At 48.1% G+C, this 25,570-nt stretch overlaps 1 protein-coding gene across 1 annotated transcript in view; it reads right to left on the bottom strand.

Annotated features, from left to right (window-relative positions):
* Nucleotides 1-25,570, bottom strand: part of ADAM12 (ADAM metallopeptidase domain 12) — a 267,367-nt gene that overhangs the window by 3,445 nt on the left and 238,352 nt on the right. Inside the window, exons 17-21 of the mRNA XM_040991939.1 lie at nucleotides 25,126-25,203; nucleotides 23,350-23,458; nucleotides 19,220-19,355; nucleotides 18,535-18,643; nucleotides 17,258-17,440 (exon numbers count right to left, since the gene is read on the bottom strand). Of these exons, the coding sequence (XP_040847873.1) occupies nucleotides 17,258-17,440; nucleotides 18,535-18,643; nucleotides 19,220-19,355; nucleotides 23,350-23,458; nucleotides 25,126-25,203 (615 nt within the window). The remainder of the gene's footprint in view (nucleotides 1-17,257; nucleotides 17,441-18,534; nucleotides 18,644-19,219; nucleotides 19,356-23,349; nucleotides 23,459-25,125; nucleotides 25,204-25,570) is intronic.

Here is a 25,570-nt window from a genome sequence, read left to right as displayed (position 1 = left end):
CATGATAGCGGTGGCCCCTTAGCGAGGAGTAAGGCCCAGCAGGATGTGGGGCCTGGCATGTGCTAATTGGGGAGAAGTGTCACAGTAACTCTTGGGGTGCTGGACCACCCCACAGCTCTTCCAACAAACCTTGGGTTATAAAGCTAGGCAGACTCCATTTCCTATAAAGGAGCCAAAAATTATGAGCAAGAAACATGAATACACAGCCCATAAAATACAAAGTCATTGGGGATTAAATAATTCATTACAAAGTGCTGCTAAGTATGACTAAACATTTAGTCTTGGCAATAAAGATAATGTCAGGTTTTTACTGCAAAGGAGAAAAGGCAGTGTATATGTTACAGTATGTCATAATATATTTGCATTTATCACAGGAACATAGGAGCTAATTAGGTTGGTCATTTACCCAGGTTTCCCTGGGACATTCATAATTCGTGCTTATGTCCCTGCTGAATCATTAATCACACTCAGGCACGTCTTGCTTTAGAAGGTGGGAACCAGGTTACCACGGAAACAGAAGCCTGACTGGGTTATGTTGACTACAAGCTGTGACTTCAGACCTGGGGACAGCACGGGGCCCTGTCTGCTCCCTCCAGTCACGCCAGGGCACACTATGGGTGGAAACACAAAACAGAGCCTAGGCAAAGATGTTGTTGGACTGGAAGCTGGCTTCCTGGCAGGCCTCAAATGAAGTGGCTGTGGAACTGCAGAGCTGGTCCAAGGGGATGTGGCCTCGTTTTGCAGAGACATGCCAGGGGCGGTGGAACTCTTTGGATCCTCCGCAAGCAGCTCCAGCTGTACCCATTCGACTCTAGTGGGAAGGGTGCTCCCTTTTGGGCCTTGCTTTTTATGCTGCCTTTGTCAAAACCTTCCCAGAGAAGCTCAGTTTGGCCACAACGGATGACATGGATGGAGCAAAGCAGGGCTCCATACCAGGTTACTCATGCCAGAGGAATTTTAAGCAAGGGAATGAAGATGGTAAACATTTTTCTTCTCACCTTTCAACCATTCCTCCTACTTAAAGAAGACAACCAAGGTATGCTATTGAATAGGGTTTTCTCATTCCTTCACTTTTCTGCTCATCTGATTTTTAAAAAAGAGGACTGGAAATGTCAGGGCACTGCTGTGGCTTATCAGGTTAGGCTGCCACCTACAGCACTGGCATGCCAAAGAAGCGCCAGTTCAAATCCTGCCTGTTTCACTTCCAGTCCAGCTCCCTGCTAATGCCTCTGGCAAAGCAGCTGAGGATGGCTGGGAACTCATGCGAGACCCGGAAGGAGCTCCTGCTTTGGTTGGCACAGCCTTCACCACTGGGCTAAAAGATGGCTCTGTCTCTCCTCTCTCTGCATTAGGCTTCAATGCAGAAGAATTCTCCAATGTTACCAATTTCTATAGACAAGCAAGACTAAAGGTGTCCTGCCCTGTCTGGGGCATCTCTGCAGGAGGCCTGGATGGCATCACAGGAGAAGATCAGGTCACAGAAGGCTCCGATGAGCTCCCTGTCTACACTCAGCCCTTCTCTGGCTAAAAGAAATCCTGGGATTTGGGGATAAAGCACTGAAAAGTAAAACAAGCCACAGTAACATGGGCATTATAGAAGCAGCTAAGGTTGAGAAGCAGGTCTTTGGTTTCAAGAGGTGTGGTGGGCTGTGTTAAGACCATGTTCTGACTGCTGAAATCATTGGATAAACTAGATATCTAAGTTTTTCCTTAAAAGCACTACACAGTACAAGCTGGTTAGATGATGTTAGGCCAAGATCTAAGTGAAAGATGATGACTGGAGACATGAGCAGGCCGTGGAGGCTGACAGCGTCTGTCATGTTAGAAAACACTGCGTTCTGTGTGTGAAGGAATAGATGGCAAAGCTCAGGACCCTAAATCATCCTTTCCTTGACCCCTTTGCACCACTGTGTTTCTGTGACATTCACTTGACTTTCCGAACTCCCCAACAGGCTCACTCCCCAGGGTGGTGCTGTCTAGTGGAGTAATTTGGGGGGTTCTTCAGGAAGATCAGGTTTGCTACAGAAGCCTGAGCTGGCCAAACCCCCCTAGGCTTTGTGGCTAACCATGTTGTCCTATCACGCTCCGTCCACTGTTGTAATCCACCATGCTCACCAAATGCCGAACCAGTGGAACCACCTGACCTTGGCCTTGAAGTCCAAAACTGTGAGCTCAACGCACCTTTTCTATTGATAAAGTTAGCCGCCTCAAACACCACATCGCAATAACAGAAAAATGACTAATGCCACTAGTTCCAACAGAAGGAACCCAGATAAGGATACATTTTAGAATCAGTGCATACTGTTACCTACTCCTACTGGACGGCCAGGAGAGTTCTCTAGAGGGTGGGAAGACGAAAATAAACCAAAGCTGCTGAGCACGCCTGAGGACTTGAAACAAACTCCTATCACGTGGGAGTTTCCATGAACCACTGCCCAAACTGATGCTGTCCCTGGACACCTGGGCACAAACACCCCCACCCCATGACACATGCACACCATGGAGGAGCAGACCCAGACTGCTCAGACAGCTCCCACAAAAGATGAGCTTGTGGTAAAAATAACCAGTACACAGAGGCAAGGAACCCTCAGTGAGGAGGAGTGCTTGGAATAGTTGTTGAAAAATCCACTTGAGCAAGAACCTCAGAGCATACCCTATATCCAGGACCTGGGGAGGGTATCTTTTTACCCTAATTAAAGATTGTCAAAATATTAATAAATTTTAAAAAAGGAAAGAGAAAAAGAAGCTTAAGCAATAACATAGATGAAGATTTCAGATTTGGAGATTATTGAGCATTTTCTTATTGTATTTAAAGAGACAATACACAAGCTAGACCAAAGGCAATTTCTGAAAACAAAATTATGTGTATCTTGCACTTCCATAATGGTAGGTCCATTCTGATGATAATTAAAAAGAAATATTCCATGATATGCTTTTGTATGTATAGGGATTCTCCTCTGGCTCCCTATTACTTTTTCCCTCATATTATTACAATAGTGTAGTCCTTTAACAACAGCCAAGCCCAACATTATGGCATTTAAGTGTGTTGAGGGTTCAAGTTTGATCTCCTCAACAAATGCTGTTGGGACAACTGAATAGCAGCCTACAGAGGTAAGAAGCTAAGACCCCAACCTGTCACCTTATAAAAAAAATCAGCTCTAAATGGACCTAAACCTTCATCCAGAAACCATCAAACCCTTAGAGGAGGACATAGGAAGCATTGGGAAAGACTTAGAAAAGTCAGCAAAAGCACAGGCAGTCAAAGCCAAAACAAACAACTGGGGCTACGTCAACCCGAGAAGCTTCTGTACAGCAAAGGAATGATCAACGAAGAAGCAACCAACAGAATGGGAGAAAATCTTTGCACACACACAACAGATAGGGCACTAATATCCAGGGTTTACAAAAGGGCTTCAGAAACTCAATAACAGAACAACCCAATGAAGGAAAGGGCAAGCAAAGGAGCATTTTTCAAAAGAACAAATTCAAATGCTAATGGACATATAAAAAATGTTCAAGCTCCCTAGCTGTCAGGGAAATACAAATGAAAACCACATTGAGATCCTACCTAACTCCAGTGAGACTGGCCTACATTCAGAACTCTACCAACAGCACCTGCTGATGTGGATGTGGAGAGAAAGGTAGCCTACTGCACTGCTGGTGGGAGGGCAGGACAGTGCAGCCACTGTGCAAGTCAGCATGGAGAGCGCAGCCACTAAAAAGAATGAAATTCTACAACTTTCAACAAGTTGGTCCCAACTAGAGGCCATTATGCTCAGTGAAATAAGCCAATCCCTGAATACAATATTATATGTTCTCTGTAAGGCAACATTCTCGCCAAAATGCAAACAAACAGGTATGTAGGTAAACATGTACCCTACAAGTCAACCAAGTCATCTACAAATGACTCACCTTAAGCAAAGGCTCTGAGAACACACATCAGAGAAAGGGTCTTTTCGATAAATGGTCCTGGGAAAACTGGACCTCTACATGCAGGAGAATTAAACTAGCTCCTGTCTCCCATCATACATGAACTAAACAAGGATCAAAGACCCAAATATCAGTCCTGAATATCCAACTCTCAGAAGACACAGGGAGGCATTTTAGGACATTCGATCAGGCAGATATTTTGGGACTAAGACCTCAAAGGCACAAGAAACAAAAAATAGACAAACTTATCAAATTTAAGAGTTTCCACAAAGCAAAGCAAAAAACAGGAGCCAATCTGCAGAATAAGAAAAATTATTTTCAAATAATAACACATAACTTGGGGTTAGTAATCAGAAAATATAAAGAATTAAATAGCAAAACACAATCTGGCTTTAAAAAATGAGTAATACAGATCTCAAGAAAACCTTAAGATTTACTTATTTTTATTTGAAAGTCAGAGCAGATTTATAGAGAGAAGGAGAGACACAGATCTTCCTTCCACTGGTTTTACTTCCCAAATGGCTGGAGTTGAGCCAGGAACCCAGAAATTCCTCCAGGTCTCCCACCTGGGTGCAGGGACCCAAGGCTTTGGGCCATCCTCTACTGCTTTCCTAGGCCATAAGCAGGGAGCTGGAAGGGAAGTGGAGCAGCCAGGACACAAATCGTCACCCATATGTGATTCTGGTGTTTGCAAGATGAGGATTTAACCACTGAGCTATCACACCAGATCCAGGTCTTAAGATTTTTAAAAAGAAAACAAATTGTTAAAAATTACATTGAAAAGCTCAATATCACTCAACATTAGGAAAATGCCCACCAAAACCACAATGAGTTGTCTCCTTCCTTAAGTTAGAACAGTTGTTATCCAAAAGACAGAAGAAACCAAGCATGGAGGATGTGGAGGGAAAGGGGTTCTTGCACATAGTTGATGGGACCTTCTGGGCTGGCACTGTGGTATAGCAAGGAAAGCCACCTCCTGCAGGGCTGGCATCACACAGGGTCACCAGTTCGTCTCAGCTGCTCCATTTGTGATCCAGCTCCCTATTTATCTTCCTGGGAAAGCAGTGGAGGATGGACCAAGTCCTTTGGGCCCTGTACCCAGGGGGGAGAGCAGGAGGAAGTTTCTGGCTTCAGCCTGACCCGCTGGCCATTGTGGCCACTCGGGGTGTGAATTAGCAGGTGGAAGATTCTCATTCTCCCCTCTGCCTCTCCCTCTCTGTAACTCTGCTTTTCAAATAAATGTTCACACAAAGTCAATAAAAGCAGAAAAATGGAACTGTCCTTAATCCAGCATTCCCATTCCTGGGTATCTGAGGAAATGAACTCTGCCTGAAGAGTTCATGTCTGCACTGCCACACTGTCTGTATCCACGCCTGCTAGGAAACAGAAACAACATCAGCATCCACCGACTGAGAGAGAAAGCCGAGCACATACGCACCCAGAATACCACTTAGCCAAACAGATGAAAGCTTGTCTTTGCAACATGCATGGAACTAGACTCTTAGAGCAAGTGAATCATGCCAGACACAAGAGATAAGCACTGGGTGATCTCAGGGAATTTTACAAATATCGATCTGAGAGAGACTGCGAGTACAACAGTGATTGTCAGAGGTTGGGAGAGAGCAGGACATGGGGAGAGACGCGGGAAGGTCCACCGAGCACTGAGCTGTAACTAGATAGGAGGAAGAAGTTGTGGTGTGCTGCCTTTTCAGAAGAATCTTGGAGAAAAGTTTTGAAATCCTTTCACTGTAAAGAAATAAATATTTGGGTCCCCAAGATGGCTGAAGAGAGAATAGACTTGTGGATTTTGGCCAGGGGAAGCTGGTGCAGGAGAGACGGAGGAAGTGCATATCCAGGGAAGTCTGAGAGACTCCGATGGGAAGCACTGTGGGTAGTGAGAGACCCTTGGAGATGAGTGAACCCAGCAGGTACACGGTGGGCAGCAGAAACACCTCTGGTGGTTCCCACAACCCAGGGCTGGATGGGACTGCAGCTTGCTAAGCAGGGTGAGGGTAGGCTGTGGCAGCTGGCATCTAGCAGACAGCACCAACTTTGGGCTTGTGTTGCTGCTAGAGTGGAGGGCGGGGTGACCCCAGACAGATCTTCATGGGAGAGGATTGTGTCTCCCTCATCCCCTAACCTGGGCACCCAGACACGGAGGGGTCAGTGCCAGTCTGAAGTCAGAAGAGGGACTGTGAGACCCAGTGCTACAGGCAGCATTGCCCGACAAAGAACCTTAAAGACCACAGTGAGTTTGGGCTGCGACTGGAGGCAGGGCAGAGTACGGAAAGTGTCTCTAATCATCGTGGAGGAATATCCTCCTTCAACTCCCTCTTTCCCTACCCTCTCGACCACAGGGAAGACGGGACTGATGGGTAGAGCACCATGTGAAAGTCACTGGATGCAGGCAGAAGCTGTAGCACTCTGCGCATGACAAGGGGATTTTAAGAGGGCCAAAGAATCACCCTCGCTGTCTTTGAGTCTGTGCTGGTAGCTTGGCAGGGGATGTACCTCCATCGGCTCAGGGGTGCAAAGTGTCAAGGCAGAGCTCTCCTAGGTGACTGGTGCTGGGGACCTGCTGCCGTCTCCGTGGGTGGGGTGGCCCCAGTGCTCAGTGGATCCTCATCTGCTCACTGTGGGAATCCTGAGCACAAGGACCATGGGGATTCTGTGACTTTCCAAGAGGGTGACATCAGAGGCTCAGGGATCCGAGATGGCCCCAGGTATATTGTTGCAGAATTTTGTGCTCAGACTGCTACCACGTCAGTGTTGTTCCTGTTAGTGTGGGTGAGGGCTGTAGGCACAGTGGGCTAACCCTGGCGTTGATCACCATGGGAGTTAGGAAGTGAAGTGGTAGTTATGCTGTCACTTGTAATCTCTCTGTTAAGAAACAAGGAGACCCATTACCCTCAACTTGGTTGACACCCTGGGCTCCCATCCTACACCGGAGCACGGCCAAGCTGCCCTAGCATCAACCTCCTACTCAGAACTCCACTGAAGGAGCAGTCACCCCACCACGCCACAGAGCTGTAATTTAAAAACAATCAGAGAAGAAAACCAGTGTTTTTAATAGATACCTAAAAGCAGGAACATAAGAAACAAGAGCAAGTAAGACAACTCCTCAACAGTCACATTCATAATTCTTCAGTATTAGAATGTGAAGATGAAACAAATTGATAAAATGCCTGAAAATGAATGGGAAAAAATGATCACAGCATTGCTCAAAATTAAACAAATTATTGAAATGAAGAAATCTGTGCATGATATGGATGATACTTTCTGCAGAGTGAAATTCTAGAAAGAAACCAGATCAAAACACTCGAAACAAGGAATCTGATATGCCAAGTAGAAAATGCAGTGGCAAGCCTCAACAACAGGCTTGGGAAAGCTGAAGGAAGAATATCTGAGACAGAGGGAAAAAAAGCTCTGGAATTAGCTGTCTGGCAAACAAAGAAATCAGAAAAATTCAAATCAGTGCTCAAAGACATTTGGTCAAACATTCATATATTATGAATCCTGAAGTCATGGAATAAGAGAATAGATTAGAAGGTGTAGTCAGCCAAATAATGGCCGAAAATTTCCCCAGTGTGGAGAAGGGGACACCCAAGGACAGGAAGCACTTAAACTCCCAAAGGGCATGATCAGAAGCCACCTTCACCGTGACACATCAAAGTCAAACTTTCAACAGTCAGTCTAAAGATTCTAAAGTTTACACAGAGAAATGCCAAGGTGACTTCAAAGGATCCTTGATTAGAACAACAGCTGATTTCTAATCAGAAACCCTACAGTCCAGGAGAGAATGAAGAGACATACTCATGTCCTAAAAGGAAGAAACTGTCAACCCAGGATATTTTATCCAGCACTGCTCTCAACACATGAAGGTGAAATAAAGACCTCCCACAACAAATTGAAATTGCCACCATCCGTCCCGCCTTACAAATGATGCTGAAGGATGTACTATACACAGACATAGAAAGATAACTGTCACAGTGAAGGAATGTGAAGGCAGAAAAGCTTCCAATAGAACTGCAAAGGAACTGCGAAGCAAGCAGTGGGAATATTTATGGGAAAACCGAACCAGTCGTTACCTTTTAGTGATAACCCTCAATGCACATGGCCTAAACTCCCCAATCAAAAGACACAGGCTGAATACATCAAGAAACAAGACTCATCTCTGTGCTGGCTACATCTAACAAAGGTACACACACACTGAAAGTGAAGGAATGGAAAAAGATATTCAGTGCCAGCAGAAAGGAAAAATGAGCAGGTGTAGCCAGCTTCAACACAGAAACTACTGAAAGAGACGAAGAAAGGCACCATGTGATGATTGAGATCAATTCAACAGGAAATGACTATAATAAACATACACGCACCAATGCCAGGGCGCCTGGACATACAGCCATTGTCCTCAGACCTAAAGGGACACGTAAACTTCCACACAATAATATCCCACCTTCATTGCTGGACAAACCACGGAAGCAACAGGGCTAGGCTAGACTGCTGATGAAACGGACCTGGTGTCTACAGAATATTTTATTCTACCAATGCAGAATAAACGCTCATCAGTTCGTTGAACCTGGGCTGCAGGCAAGCCTCAACACACTATAAAAAAACAACTGGAAATCATACCATGAATCCTCTCTGACCACCATGCAGTGAAGCTAGAAGTCAGCAACTCAAGAAAGTCTAGAAAATATGCAAACACATGGAGACTGGTCTACATGCTACTGAGTGAATAGCGGGTCACAGAAAAAAGCATCAAAAGCAAAATAAAGAAATTCCTCCAAATCAATGCAGATGACAGCAGAACATATCAAAACATGTGGGACACAGCCAAAGCATTGCTAAGTTCACTATCAAGAAATCAGAAAGGCACCAGATAAATGATCCATTAATGCACCTTAAGAACTTTGAAAAACAACCATAACCCAAACCCAAAGTTAGTATAATTAAAATTAGAGAAGAAATAAAATCGAAGTAAAAAATGACGAGGATCAATGAATCTAAGAGCTGTTTTTTTAAATAAGCAGAATTGATACACTGTTAGCCCAATTAGCCAAAAAAGAAAACCCGAATCAAAGATGAAAAGGGAGATATAATACCACAGTCGCACAAGGATCAAGAGAAATGACCACAAACAGCTGTATACCAACAAACTTGAAAATACAGAAGAGCTGGGTGTATTTCTGAATATATGCAATCTACCTCATTAAGTCACCAGAGCATAGAAAATCTAAGTAAATCAGTATCTAAGAGATTAAATAATAAAGACACTTTCAACAAAGAAAAGCCTTGCACTGTATGCCTTCACTGCTGAATTCTACCAAACTTTTAAAAGAATAATTCCAATTCTTAAACTATTCAAAACAATTGAAAGGGAAGGAGTCCTTCCACATTCCTTCTACGAGGTCAGCATCACCTTAATTCCAAAACCAGAAAAAGATAACAACAAAGAAAGAGAAGTATAGACCAACATTTCTGATGAACATAGATGCAAAGTTCCCCAACAAAATGCTAGCTATTGAATCCAGCAAAATGCCTGAAAAATCTCAGCAAGACCAATTTGGGTTTACTCCTGATATGCAGGGTTGGTTCAACATACGCAAATTGATAATCGTGACACATTACATTAACAAGCTGAAGAATAAAAATAAAATTATGTTAATAGATGCAGATAAATCATTGATAAAATATAAGAGTCTCTCATGGTAACAACCCTAAGCAAACTGGGTATAGAAGATCATTTCTCCACAAAATCAAGGAAATCTAGGAAAAGTCCACAGGCAGCGTCATGTTGAATGTTGAAGAGTTGAAGGCATTTCCACTACGATCCAGAACCAGATCATGGTGTAGTCCAGGAATTCTTAGCTTTAACCATTAGGCAAGAGAAAATATCAAAGGGATATAAACTGGGAAGGATAAAGTCCAGTTATCCTTGTTTGCACATTAACACGATCCTCCATATAGGGGAACCAGCAGACTCTACTGAGAGGTTATTGGAACTCATAAGATTATGAGTATAGTAAAGTTGCAGGGCATAAAATTAACACAAAAATAGCCTTTTGTATACACACATAGTTCAATGGCTAAGAACAAACTTGTAAGTTCAGTCTCATTCACCGTAGCTGTAAAAACTTGAATACCCTGGAATAAATTTAATCAAGGTTGTGAGGCATCTCTATGAAGAAAATTACAAAATGTTAAAGAAATAAAGATATCAGAACATGAAAAAAAATAACTTCCAGGTCCAAAGTTTGGTAAAATTAATATCACCAAAATATCCACACATACTCAGTGTGATCCCAACCAGGCTATCTATCAAGTTCTTCTCAGGTTAGAAAAAAATGTCAAAATTCCTATGGAGATGGAAACATGAGACCCCCAGGTTAGCTAAAGCCACGTTAACAATGAAAGCACAAGTGGAAACATCCCAACATCAGACTTCAAGAAGCACCACAGGGCAGTCATACTCACAACAGCCCAATCCAATCACAAAATTCCTCCAAATCAATGAACAACAGTGGGGCTGAACAGAAATCCCAGCGATGAGCACCAACTAATGTTTGAGAATTGAACTGAAATCAACCCAGGAAGAGAGGATACAATAGCTGGCACTGGGAAGATTAAATCTACGTGTGCAAAAGTATGAGACAAAGCCCCTACTTTCTATCTTCAACAAAAAAATCAATTCAATCAAGGATCTAGACCCACTACTGATACCACCAGATCACTAGAGTAAAATATCAATAGTACCTTGCAAGACTTAAGTATAAGCAAAGACTTGCAGGAAGAGATCCCAGCAGTACAGGTAATCAAGACAAAAATAAACATATGGATTACATCATGCTAAGAAGCTTCTGCACTACAAGGAAACCATCACCAGAGGCAGCCAACAGCGTGGGAGAAAATATTCATAAACTATTCAACTGATAGGGGATTAATATCCTTGCTCTATTAGAGCTCAAGAAACTCAACAACAAAACAAACAGTCCAGTTAAAAAAAAAACAGGCAAGCCATGAGCAGCCATTTCTCAAAGGACAGAATTCAAACGGCCAACAGGCATATGAAAAACTACCTCAGGTTGATTGGCCTCCAGAGAAATGCAAATAAGAACCACAGTGAGATTTCATCTCTCCCATTAGAATGGTCATTATCCAGCAATCAGAATGCAATACATTCTGTTGAAGATGCAGAGAAAAGGTGTCCTGCGCCAGTGTTGACGGGAATATAAAGTAGTGCAACTGCTATGGAAGACAGTATAAACACTCCTTAGATGTCTGAAAGTACACCTGCCATATAACTCAGCTCTCCCACTCCTGGGAAATGAAATGAGATCAGCATATGAAAGAGCTATCTGTCCCCCATGTTTATAGCAGCTCAATTCACAACAGTGAAGATGCAGAATTAACTCAGATGCCCATCAGTGGATAACTGAATGAAGAAAGTGTGGTATGTGCACTATGGAATACTACTCAGACATAAAAAAGGAAATCTTATGTTTGGCAACTAAATGGATACAACTGAAAACTCAGTCCCAAAAGAGACACATCTTTTTTTTTTTTTGTTTCTGACAACTAATAATTAGTGCAAAATGTAATCTACAGATGCAGCCAATGATTGTAAGCAGATCTGAAGCTGCCTAACAATCCGTGTCTACTGTGAAAATGAACAGAGTGGATGAGCATCAGATGGATACAGGAGAACCAGAATGGAAATCAGCATGTGACGTGCTGCCGGCAGAATTCACACATGTTATGGAAGCTGATGGCATCTTGGCAGCTGCTGGGTTTGGTGCCAGGTGGATGGGGTTACACAGTGCTTCCCTCTGAGAGCTTGAGGGTGGGACATGTCTGGTGCCACTGCAGAGAGCAAGGACAGACACTTTCCACTGTGTTCCAAATAGTCTTTTCTAGAGCCTGGTTACGGAGGTTGCTTCTGGGAAGGGAACCAGAGGAGGCAGGCTGATAAGCCAGTTTCGGAATCCCCCTGGGTCCAGCCGCCATGACCTGTCAGCCCATGTCAAGAGGCAAACATCAGGCATCAGCTTTGCATGTGCACATGAGCGGAAAGCCCTGTTGGGACACGGCGCTCACTGTAACTACCACACTGGGGATTTTCAAGCTCTTGGAAGTGGTTTCTCTCCAGGAGGGAGATGGACGCTGCCACAGTTAGCAGAGGTCCTTAAAGGCAGTGGATGGGATTGATGTATTAGCAATTAGAAGGCGACATGAAACCAAGGAAAGCTGACATTTCCAGAAGTCCTAGTGGGGGGTCTGGTAGACTCCCAGAGCAGTGCACTGCAGTGGTCATGAGTCCCCGACCCCACTGAGACTGACAGGTGGCACAACCTCTCACAGTGTTTCCTACCCAGCCACTGATCTCAGGGGAGAGTACCTGAGGCTGAAGAGTTAGGAGGGGAAGCTGCACTGCAAGGGTTGTTTCGCCAAGGAGGAAACAATGGCTCGGGAAGGTGGAAGTGACACCACGGTCAACTCGACTGTCCTGGGCTGTAAAAATCCAAACAGATCCCGGCTCATGGAAGACGAACTGTTTCCTATGGAGCACCGTGAGGTTGGCCGATGCAGGGTCTGTGTTTTCTTTCCTTCTGGCATGTTTAGGTGGTAGGCTGGAATAGATGAGCAGGTGTGTGTGCGCGTGTGTGTGATGCCAGGCAGGCAGGGCATGGACAATTCTGAAGAATGCCATCAGTGGGTTCAGTCTGTGCTGCCACTCACTCACCCCTCACACCTGCGTGCGATCAATCCCAGTCCCCCACGTGTGACGGGAGAGAAACCATGAACTTAATCTACAGCACATGTTTCGGAAAAGTTCCAGACAGACACCAGCTTGACATGGGCAATGTGGATTTTTTCAGTGACTAACGTTTCAAGGGTAATGTTTTCTTAGCTTCATAAAAACATAACAAAAATGGTTTTTTTTGGGGGGGGGCAGAATCGGCTTCAAAGAAGATGTTGAAGAATTTGGCTGTGTGGACATTTACTGCTGGTGCAGGTGAGAGCAGAGAGCAAAGAGCAGTGCTCCCTGGGGTCCTCCCGTCACTTAGAGGCATTCTTAGTTGGACAGGTGTGCAGGTGGGCTGCATAGAAAAGCCGCCCGGTGAGAAGGGTCTGACGGGGTCTGAGACACACGCGCCAAGTACTGCACACTGCTGCGTCTCCTCGGGGCTCACGGGCTTCTCAGGGTCTGAAATGAGTGCATGTTCCAGAAAGTTAACAATGTGCCCACTGCCTGCCACCAACGAGAATCCAAGGAAGTTACAAAGCAAGCATCAGAGAGCTGTCAGCAGCCGACAAAGGAAACAGAAGGAATTCTACGTGGATCCTGATAACAGACTTCTCAGGCATGGCAGGAATGTGGAACTCACAAAAGGGGAGATGGATACATTGAACATTCAAAGTCAGAATTCTTCTTATATCAACAAAATCAAGATGAAGTGACACTAGGCTATGTACTTTATCTTAAAAGACACTCTTACATATCAGGAGTAAAAATTCTACCTCTCCAATTGGGGGAAAAAACAAAACAAAACACATCAAGGCCAGGAACAGGCAATCCATGGAAATGCAGTCACAGCAGTGGGATGCTGGAGGCGGCTGGAACCAGCTCATGACAGCCAATTCCCTACTCTTTGTTCAGTGATGTCACGTTAATGGCTTGAAATTGGCCACTGTGGAAGTTTTCACAGTACAGGAATCAGCTATAAATCAGGGATTTAAAAAAATATGTCCAATTTACTAGCTCACCACTGGCTAATGGATATCTCCAAAGGAGCTTGAGTGTATCAGTAATCAAAGTAGCGCAGAAAGAAACGAGGTGTGGCTAAGAAGGGAGTGTTTCTCATCCAATCCCAAGTCCTGGTAATTGAAGAAGTCTGGACAAGGCTCACAAGGCAGCCGACAGAAGAACCCGAGAGCTGGAAGCCTTGAGTGTACTGGCTCAGACCCAAGCACTGCTCAGGGCTGAGTTCTCACGTTTTATTCTCCCCCACCTCTCCACTTTTATGTCTCTTCTTGTGGATTCTGGAGATGCCCACACTTTGGAAATAACTAAATAATAATGATAAAAAAACCAAATTGTAACACAAATTCCCCATGAGGGCCCAGCACAGTAGTAGCCTAGTGGGTAAAGTCCTTGCCTTGCATGCACTGGGATCCCTTATGGGCACCAGTTTTAATCCCAGCTGCTCCACTTCCCTTCCAGTTCCCTGCTTGTGGCCTGGGGAAGCAATCAAGGATGGGTCAAAGCATTGGGACCCTGGACCTGTGTGGGAAACCTGGAAGAGGCTCTGAGCTCCTGGCTTCAGATTGGCTCAGCTTTGGCCATTGCGGCCGCTTGGGGAGTGAATCATTGGATGGAAGATATTCCTCTCTGTCTCTCCTTCTTTCTGTATATCTGACTTTACAATAAAAATAAAATTAACTTTAAAAAAAATCCTCAAGATAGACCGGCTGTTTCTGGCCCAAAATGGGAAAGGGTGGTCCCAAAAGAAAAAGTTTACAGTACTCAAACTTACTGCAGCTCAAAGCCAGAAAAATGCCATGGCCTCCTCCTCTGCCCCAGCATCGTGGTGGCCTCTGCTTCCCATCCCTTTCTGAGTGCAGCCATGTGGATTGGGCTGGAAGGAAGTAGAGTCCGGAGTCCAAAGGGAAGTAGAGATGTGCCAAAAGAAGAGACCAAGTCACCCAGAAGTCTGTACGCAGCCCGAGTATCCTTCAGGGATAAAGGGAAAATGAAGACATTCTCAAGTGAGGGGAAACTAGGATGCCTGGTCACCAACAGACTCGCTCTGAAAACATGGCCACAGGGAGTCTTCCCAAAACAGCAAATGAAAACACGGGATGTCGGGAGTGAGGAAAGAGCACAAGTGACACCTGCCGGGGAAACACAGTGGGCTCTTTCTAAAAATGGTATCATCCGCAGTAGTGCTCATTGCACATAAAGGTACTATTTAAGGTATCTCTCACAAAGAGAGGGTAAAAGGAACTGAAAGGTGGCACGTTTAGCCTTGAGGGATAAAATGCTGATGCCGTAAAACTCTGGCTGTGTGCATGCTTCGTGAATTTTGGACAGCAATGGTCAGGGGTAATCATGCCCCTTAGGAGACTCGGCTCCACGGTTACTGTCACCTGTCAGGGGTCGGGCACGCTGACAGACACCCTGCCACGGACAGCAAACTCTCACCTGACAGTCATCCAGCCCCAAATGCCGATGCTGAGAAATCCCGTCCTGTAACAACCACACCAAGAAACAACACCGAGACACAGGCTAAAAACACTGCAGATACATCAGCATGGGAAAATAAAATCACATTCAGCTAAACCCGAGGAATGCAGGAAAGGAGGGCGCACACTGGAACAAGAACCAGGGGAAGCCAACAATATTAAACTCAGTTAAATCCTAACACAAGAAAAGTTACGTTAAATACAAATGGTTTAAACAACCTATGGAAATACAGTGGCCTGCAGAATACTGCTATTTGTAAGCCTGCGGTAGGTTAAGAGGCTAGAAAAGTATCTTCGTAAATATTAACAAGACTAGCAGATTCACTCGTATCAGATGAAGCAGCTTTAGAACAGACTAAAGAGGAACAGCACAGTACACCAGAAAGGCGAGTCCACCAAGACTCACTATGGCTAACCGCGGAGAGCTGCCGGATGGAAAGGACAGTCATGGCACGGAACCTCAGCATCTCCTCTCTCCCATGCAAGCACTAACCAGGCCCGACCCTGCTTAGCTTCGCGCGTTCAGGGTGGTATGGCCGTAGACAGCATCTCCTCTCAACTGGTAGACTAAAAGTGTTTCTCATAAAATACCAAATTGCAAAGCTTTGAAATGTTAACCTTCAGTGCTAGCAAAGTGACTGTGAGAACGGCAATGTACCAAAAGTATGTGACAATTCTGAAAAAAAGATTCATCTCCATATAATGAGGATTCAAGGGTCATATAACTTTTCCAAATATTTCATGCTTAAGAATCTCCTAAGAGAAAAATTAAGTCCAGTATTTCTCTGTAGAGCCTCACAGCAGAGCTGTTTTAATAGTGAAGATGGGGCTGGATTCGTCAACTTTTCAAATCTACAAGAAATGCGTTGGAGAAGCTACTTAGGACGGAGAGGCTGATTTTTAGCTCTGAGCTGAGGATCGGGATTCCACTGGCTCAGCCCGTCATGGGAGGAGGGCGCAGTGACCAATCACGGGGCCAGACCAACCTCGGGACCAATCACAGGCCAGAGAGGGAGCAGAGCCTGCTGGCAGCTGAGCCACCTTGGGCAGCCAGTCCCATCTCTGGGCATCCCCTAGCAGCCCGGCCCCACGACCAGGCCCACTTCCTGCACCTCACAGCTGGACCAACTCGGCACCCTCCCAGCACCACCCACCCATGGCTTGGTACCCTCCCAGCACCACCAACCCTTGGCTCGGCACCCTCCCAGCACCATCCACCCATGGCTCTGGGGTTTAAAGTCCTACATGGGACTTTTTTAAAGTCCCCTGTTCCAATGACGGCACGAGACATTCAAATATGCCCACTACTTGGCTGGTATTTAAAAAAGAATCATTCTCTCTTCAGTGATACAGCTATTGTCACAATAACATTTCAAATGCTATGGTAAATGTGAAGGATTTAAAGGCAGAAAATCATTATATATGAATGTCATTCACACAGAGGATAATGGAAATGATGCTGAGACACAGTGATTGTAAGTAACAGTTGCTGGAAGGAAAGCAGACCATGGCGGCAACTCAACACCACTGCTGCCAGGCGTTGGTGTGAGCTGCTTCCTCTTGGGTTTCCTGGGAACCATCACCTCTCACGGGCTAGGCAAACGGTGGGCCCCCGGCACAGCAGGAAAACGGGCTGCCAAGCTCCAGGCCAACGGAGCAGCCAACGGGCTGCCAAGCTCCAGGCCAACGGAGCAGCCAACGGGCTGCCAAGCGCCAGGCTTGGCTGCAGCACTAGACCGAGGCAGTCATGTGGTATGTATCCTGACTGTCCCTCAGAGGGGCTGCCTGTTCTGGACGCCCTCTTTTTATTTTGGCCCAGACCCAATTACTGATAGTGTCACCTGCTATTCTCAAAAGTTTAGATCAGTTGCCTAAGTATCTCAAGCACTCTGAATATAAACAAATGACTAATATTAAATCATACTTCACCTTTTACTGTACTCAAGAACCCGTCCTGAACTCCACATGGGAAGCAGGTGCCCTAACCGGCACAGAAACACAATTATTTCCATTTCAGAGAGACCTGCAGAAGCTGAGCAACTCATCCCCAATGTCTGCATGCCAGAGCAGAGCCTGCACTTACCTGGGCTTGCCTGAGTGCAGGGTTGGCTGGCAGGGGTCTGGCAGGGACGCGGGGTGCACGCGGGACCTGGTGGAGGGGTGGGAGCACTCGCTGGGGTGACTGGGGCTGAGGGACATCGAGGTGGTGGTTGAGGGGTTTGCTGATGTCAACATCTGGGCCTTGTGGCAGCCTCCTGGTCCTGTCCTGTGGGGGCAGAGCAGAGTCGTGCTGAGACGAGTGTCAAAGGCAGCGGTGGTCCCTGTGGGATGGGCAGAGCTACGGGAAGGTGGGCCAAGAAATCTAGAAGCCTTCCTTCTCCTTACTGTGACATTGAAGCATTAATTTTTATTGAGTTAAAATGTCAGACTCCAGGGGACACCAAATATGAAGCCACAGGCCTGGGTCGCGGGGGAGTTACTCATTCAGTCAAGAGCTGAGACGGGTGCCCGAGGTTGCTGACGCCAGGAGAGCCCGGGGGAGAGCCGGACATCTAGACGTCCAGCAGCCGGGGCGTCTCCCCGCACCCTGCTTTTCAAACACAAAATTTAAAACATTCTCATGGTTACATAAAAAAAAATAATAACAAACAAAATTTGGCGGGAAGAAAATAAATTAGATTGAAATACAGGATGGATTCAGCAGAGTATCAGAAAAATCAGGAGATTTAAGCGAGAGCCATGAGCCTCTGTGGGTTCGGAGCCAAAACACCTGGGAGCATAGGTGCCCAGGGCTGGCACAGCTCAGGGCTGGAGCAAAATGGGCAGTGCTGAAGCTAAGGCAACATTTCGCAAGGTTCCATAAGTGACAGTGAGCCAAGGCAACTCACCCAAACCTGGCTATAAGCCTTGGAAACAAGAGGAATCCAGTGCTAAAGGCAGCTCGGGCTGCAGACCTGTGGGACCCTGGCAATATAATGGGGCCTGTAGGGATGGCACGACATGACACAGGCCTGTTCCACAGCGGACACCGACTGCCCCCTGCAGGATGGAGCGGGGCTGCCCTGCCGGTCCCAAATATCACCAGGATCTCACCTGGCTGCCCCTGCTGCAAAGCATGCTGACTCAGCATTTCATGGGCAGCCTTGTGGTGCTGACTCAGCACTTCACAAGCTTTTTTGGTCTAACAGTGACTCAGCACTCCACAGGCAGTATGTGCGGTGCTGACTCAGCATTTCATGGGTGGCATTCCTAGCGCTGACTCTGTTTTGTGGGCAGCATGTCTAAACTCTGGTCCTTAGGGAAATGCTACCATCCGCCAGCACACACACGGTGGTCCCCAGTTCTGTGGTCAGCACTTACCTTTGGTGTGTGAGAACGTGGTTGCCTGTTCATCAGCCCCTTCCCGAGGGGCAGGAGGCGAGGCTGACGAGGTTGGGAGCTTCTGGCGGGCGGGGAAGGGCGCACGCACCTGCAAGGCAACCCCACAGATGTCAGCGCAGGCATTCACCCTTCTCATCGATTTCATTTCCTGCGTTTTGTCTGTGGTCACACTCTGCAGGCAACCTACCCATCTACCCCAGCGTAAGGGGGAAGGGGCTGAATCTGCTAAGACCAGACAACACGCACGGTTAGGTACTCTGCCTGGTTAGTCCTGCACCTCCCAAGGATGTGGCTTTGTGACCCCACTGGGGGTCTCCCGCAAAGCTGATGTTTCAGCGTCAACGCCTGTGGATCCACTGGGTCACATACCACCTCACCTGGCCAAGGCAGCGGAGTCTTACAAAAATTGCTGACGTAAGGTTGGGAGAAAACATATCAGTGTCATCACATTCTCCCTTTCGAGTCATGAATGGCAAATAGTTGCAGAGAAGGGAAAAGAGGCAGCTGGTCCATCAGAATTTTTTAAGACTCCTCTTCTATCTCAAGTTTTTTTTATCCAGAAGTCTAGGTCTCCCCTTTGCTAAGGCAAATGAGGGGAGAAGTGGGTTGTTGCATATTCCTCTGACTAGGATGGGCCGCCGAGGCAGGGACCAAGCCCGAGTACCTTAGCTTCTCAAAGGTCGTTTTCTTGTTTGTAAAGAGCAGTCGGATCAAGGTCTTTCTTTTGACGTAAACCACAAATCCAGCCACGAGAAGACACAGCGTTGTCACCAGGATTCCTATCGTTAAGCCTCGGTTATCTGAAACAAATCACACTTGACTCATGGCAGGAGGCCGTTATAATGAAATACAGGGGGTATCAACTTGTGACATTTATGGCAAAGTGGACTTTGAAGGAACAAGCCAAAACAAAGGCAGTACATTCCTGAGTAGCACCCTAACAAAGGAGTCTCCTTCCAAGGTTGTGTGCGTGCTTTCGGCTACACTGCCATCACTCAACGTGGACAGGTCTGGGCTTGTTAAACAGGAAGTGCCTGGTGGGTGGGATCAGTGCTGGAACACACAGGCTCCCCAATGTGTGAGGACAGCTGGGACCACAGGCAGCCATCACTGAGAGCTCACCACAACCCAGGTGGTCCCTGACCAAACCTTTCCGGCTCTCACATCAAACGTGCCGTGTACAGCCCCTTCATCTCATCCATGAGTGGTCCAGGCTGTGTCCCCGTTTTTTAGAGTGAGCCTTATTTCTGGGCATTTCAAATCAGTTAAAAAAAAGAGGGGGCAGCACTGTGGTGTAATAGGCTAAGCTTCTGACTACAGTATCAGCATCCCACATGGGTGCCAGTTTGAGTTCCAGATGCTCCACTTCTCATCCAGCTCCTTGCTTGTGGCCTGGGAAAGCAGTAGAAGATGGTTCAAGGCCTTGGAACCCTGCACCCATGTGGGAGACCTGGAAGAAGCTCCTAGTTCCTGGCTTTGGATCAGCTCAACTCTGGCCACTGCAGCCATTTGGGGAGTGAGCCAGTGGATGGAAGATCTTCTTTGTGTGTCCTTCTCTCTGTAAAGTCTGCCTTTCAAATAAAAAAAATCTTTAAAAAATTGGTAAAAAAAAAAATCAAATGGCTTAAACAAAATGCCCATTTTTCTTGGTCTTGCTAGGGTCTTACCAGTCAGTCACTGGGACCAGTGCTGTGACATTACAGGTAAAATGGCCGACTGCAATGCCAACATCCCATAGGGGCACAGATTTGAGTCCTGGCTGCTCCATTTCCAATCTGGCTCCTGCTGATGCACCTGGGAAAGCAGCAGCAGATGCTCCGGATGCCTGGGGCCCTGCACCCATGTGGGCAAACTGAATGAAGCTCCTGGATCGGCCTGGCCCAAGCCCAGCCAATGTGGTTATTTGGAGGATGAACCAGAGGATGGAAAATTTTCTTCCTTACTTGGTGACTTTGCTTTCAAATAAACCAAATCTTACAAAGCAGCCACTGGAAGCAAAGTCCAGTCTCTGGGAGCGTATAGTTTCTGATGATTGGATTGCTTTCATTCAGGACATGTAAGAGACTTTGTCCTGGGCCTGGCACAGTGGCCTGGTGGCTAAAGTCCTCACCTTGCATGTGCCAGGATCCCATATGGGTACCGGTTCGAGTTCTGGCGGCCCCATTTCCAATCCAGCTCCCTGCCTGTGGCCTGGGAAAGCAGTCGAGGACGGCCCAAAGCCTTGAGATCCTGCACCCACGTGGGAGATCCAGAAGAGGCTCCAGGCTTCTGGCTTCGGACAGGCTCAGCTCCAGCCTTGTGCCACGTGGGGAGTGAGTCATCAGACAGAAGATCTTTCTCCCTGTCTCTCCTCCCCTCTGTCCATCTTCCTTTCTAGTAAAATAAATAAATCTTATAAAGAGAGAGAGAGAGAGAGACACCTTGTTCTGGCACAGGGAGGAGGGGTAATTGAGCCTTCACCTTGGCTTGTGGCCCTAGGGTCACAGCCGACGGTCCGAGCTGCCTGAAGTTTCATCCAGACCCCAAGTTGCTTAAGGACTTTGCTCTCTGGTCATGCAGCTCACTTTCCACTCATGACCAGGGTATGGCTCACATACTGGGTCACAGGCTGCTGGGGACTGTGCCACGGTGTCTGTAACCACCGAGTCCCCACACCTCTGATCTGCCCCCTCTGCAGGAGAACAGGACCTGCACCCCACTTCTGGATTTCCTTGCCCACTGACCGTCTTTTCAGGGATGAATCCCAGCCACAGCAGGGAGTCATGGTCAGGGTTCCTAGAAAAGCCTTGCTCCTGGACTCGTGGATGAAGCGTACTCTTCCTCTTAGCAGCACGCACAGAGCCAGGCTTGGCAGCTCTATGGTCTTACCACAGTAAGCAGCAAAAGTCTTGGTTCCCTAAAATCAACCTGATAAGTCAGCTCAACTAGCTTATGCCATCCACCGTCTCAGCTGAGGCTGCCCGTCTCCGGGAACAGCAGGACCGCGCACTGGGCTGCCCAGGCCACGGCTCTCGTCCTTAGGGACACTGAGCCCGAGTCCTGCAGGTCAGCCTCCTGCAATCCTGGGTCAGACTCCAGATCCTCGCCCAGCTGGTGCTTTCTGCTTCAAACATTCTCCTGACACCTGCAGACCCCTGCCCCTGCCCTCTGCCCAGCCTGGCACCTGTCTGCCACCACTGTACACCCTTTACCACTCCTCTGCAGGACCTACAGCTGCTTGCTCAACCCCAGGCCCTGCTGTTTGGGGCTGTTCCATGCTGAAAGTCACATGAGCATGCTAGGTGTCAGCCAGAGAACAATTGTCAAGGTTGAGGTGTCGCTGAGCAAAAGGAGGGGCCTCGGTGAGGTCGGAGAGAAACAGGGACAGCAGGACATAGGGCTGGCTGGCACTCGCCTGCCCCGTGTGTGTGTGTGTGTGTGTGTGTGTGTGTGTGTGTGGTGTGTGTGGTGTGTGTGTGTGTGTCTGGGGGGATTGGGCTGGCAGCTGCACAAAGTGACAGCAGCACAGGATGGGTTTGAACACTTGAGTGGCTTTCCTTTATGAGAACTCTTACCCAAGAAAGGCTCAGCAGCTCTGCCAGCCTGACGAGCTAGCCCTCTGTGGGCTCAGCCAGACTCCTGCTGCCTTCTCCCGTCCCTGTCTCGGGCTTAGGGACTGAGTGGACAGTCCTGGGTTGATGAGAATGCGACACCTGCTCGCTGTGCACTTAAAGCCATATTAGAGTATTGATTAGGAAACCGACTGGTTGCCAAGACTGAGACTTCATCAAGGACAGGGGATGCTGGGCCAAGCCCTTGCCCACCCACCACTGTACTGGGCATCAGGTCAGGCAAGAGTTTCCTGTTCTTTCCCTACTCGCATGGGTCCTGGGCCCAGAAGAATGTGGGCAGCAAGGCCAAGACCTGCCTGTGTGCACACAGGAGGCCAGTGGCACGCACCGCCCTTGTCCTTTGCAGAGGTATGCCTGCTGGCTTGGCCGCCCTTCCTGAGCCCTGCATGCTGGGCCTGGTCCTGCAGACTGGTGTTGTGTCTGTTGTCATGACGATGATGGCAACCTTGGGATTCAAGTCTGCCAATCACAGCAGGCCTTGGGGACTGGTGACTTGTACTGCAGCCATACTGGTCTACATGTCACAGGGAGGCAATGTCAGGCGCTCGGGGCACTCTCAGCTGCACTCCCCGCCTGCTCTGCCTCAGTTTACCTGGGCCCACACTTTCCAAGAGACATCCCTTAGGCTCAGACCTTGGCTGCCTGGCCAGAGCTCCGAGCAAGGTGCACAGGGCTGTGGGCCCTCTTCTGAGGGTCCCTGGTGGGAGGGGTGGGGATAGGATAAGCTGAGGATGCAAGCACAACTGTTGTCGGAGCTTCTGTGGGGCCAGACAGGCCCGAGTCTCCATTTTAGCTGGGTGGCTTTAGGAACGTTCTTTCTGGCCTTAAGTGCTTCCAATGCAAAGGAAAGCACCAATGTGGGAATCAGAGGAGGAGGCAGCGACAGGTGTGGCTGTGCAGCCCGCTGGGGCTGCTGTGGTCCTGTTGCCTCATCAAGGTCACTTTCTCTGAGCCTTGCTGCCACTCCAGGCAGAGTTATAAAGGATGTAAAGTTCACACCTTTGGGCCCTGGGACACAGAGAGCAGGAGGCTCGGTAGAGAGGCAGCCAGGTGAGGGAGCACGTGAACCCGGGAGAGGGCCCAGGCCTTCAGCCCCATGCAGGCTCCTGGGGGCTTTCTGCTGTTGAGCTACGCCTGCCCAGAGCTCAGCATGCAACTCCAGGGACACGTGGCCTGCACTAACCTGCTTGCCGGATGGGGCCGCTGTCTGTGCTTCCTCCGAAGCCCACCTTGTCGCAGAATGGGGGTGCCCAGTGGGCCTCGCAGTGACAGTTCTTCCTGTTGTTACACACCTTCCAGGGCGGGAAAGACGGGAGGGAGGCAGCGTTAGGGGCACCTCGGGATGATCCCCAGTCAAGAGCCATGGCACAAGCAAGGGCACCCTGTGGCCAGAGCCTGCGCACGGAGCCAGGCTGGGCACTCCCCACCTGGGCAAGGACGAGCCCCCACGCAGAGCAGAGGGGGCTTGAGGCCGTGGCAGTGACAAGCGTCGGCTGTCAGCAGCCATGCAGGGGGTGACGGGGGACTGCTAGCGCTGTCCTCTTTAGCCTTGCTCTTCCTCTCCCTGGCCTGCCTTTCCCTTCCCCGAGACCCCCACTGTCTGGCCAGCACGGCTCTGTGTCAGACAAGCAATTGAAGCCCTGGGGACACATGACAGCCATCTGGCCCACTCCAGCCACCTTCAGCCAGGAGGCGTGGACAGGCCAGGCAGGTGAGACCTTCAGCTGAGCCTGCAATTCCTGTGCTCACAGAGGCCATGGAACTCTGCAGGCCTCTGAGTCTGCCTCCCTCCCAACATTCCCTCACACACACACCAGCTCCCAGGTGTGCCCAGTGGGATATGTATACTCCGCGAATACCCCTTGTCCAGCCGTGAAGCTGAACCAAATGGCCTGTGCCAAGTCCAAGGTCCCGCAAAGATGCAGCTGTGTTGGACACCCAGTCATCCCATACACTGCTCTGTGCCACTGCCCTCTGCATTGGAGCTTGCCAGCTTTTGGCAACTCATGGGGGCAGGGAAATTCCAGCACTCCCCCCTACAGGCAGGTGCTGCCAGTGTGCCCTGCCTGGGCTCCCGGTCAGCTGCCCCACCTGCCGGGAGCCTGGGACTTGCCGCTCTCAGCCACCACGTCCCATGTTCATCACCCCTACCCACCTTTGGGTGTTGATGTCTTTGTCACTAAGAAAATAGGGCAGGATGCCTTTGCTTCTTCCAGACATGATCCAGTGAGGACAGAGAGGCCTGGGGCATCTTGAGTCAGCTACACCCGCAGCTGACAAGCCCCTGTGAGGCAGTACTGTCATCCTTCAATTGCAGGTGCAGCAGCATAGGGCACCACATTGGGATGGGGGGCCAGGGCCTGACTGCTGTAGCAAAGGCTTCAGGAAGGCTAACCAATCCCTGGCGTGGCTAATCAGGGTGAGGGAGAGTCCACTGGACACAATCGAGCCCATCAAGAAATGTGAATTACGTTTTAAACAAAGTTTTCTTGTTCCCTGAAGATTCTCTGATTGAAACACTAACTTTCTTTGGTCAGACTCCCTGGTGGGATGTCAAGAAGATAGGTTGGCACAGTTAATGCAGTTTTAATTTCTTTGGGGAATACTGCAGTCCAGATGCATATTCTACATGCCAGTAGTGCGAGGGACACTGCTGGTTAAATTCTGAATGAGAGACCCTCTGAAGGAGGGTTGATGTTAAAATTACTTTGAAGATGACACAATTCTTTTTATAAGTCACACAATGTTAATTTAAAAGATAATTACTGTCCAATTTGATTTTCTTTGTGAACTAAAAGTGACATTTCTTCTACTATGTAAAGGTCAAAGAAAATTAATGTCTCCAGACAAAAATATTGAAAGGACACTGAGTGCTGTGTTTTCAAAAAGCCACGGATGGCAGGATCCCCTGCTCAGCTTGCCATGGGCCGGCTCTGCCAGGGCCGTGCAGGCTCCTTACCCCTCTGCCATGGCACTGCCTGGCACACTCGTGGACACCAAAGACGCTCACATTTTGACATCGACGGTTAAGGCAGATCTGCAAGAGAGCAGAGCCAACATGTCAGTGCTTCCAGAAGCGCGTGCTCGCGTACACACACACACACATGTGCACACACACACATACACACACACGGGTTAAGTGAGAAGGGGAGCAAGCCCAGGAGAGCATCATGAGGCCTGCCTGTGCAGTCACATGGGAACCACATGACAAGGCATTGTTCCCCTGACTCACACATGGTCTTACTGTGACCCCAAACTCAACGCCTCTCAAGGGCAAGTTCAATGTGAACATTCATGCTTTGGGGCATTTTTCATGGTTTCAGTTGATGCCTGTGGCTCAGAGCTTACAGTGAGATCTACAATCAGTGGCTTGTTTCCTCTCCATAAAAAGGCGGAGCAGGGGG

This window comes from Ochotona curzoniae, unplaced genomic scaffold (genome assembly GCF_017591425.1).
Source record: "Ochotona curzoniae isolate NIBS_2020 unplaced genomic scaffold, NIBS_Ocur_1.0 contig_66, whole genome shotgun sequence".
NCBI lineage: Eukaryota > Metazoa > Chordata > Mammalia > Lagomorpha > Ochotonidae > Ochotona > Ochotona curzoniae.
This window is presented reverse-complemented; position numbering and strand designations above follow the sequence as displayed.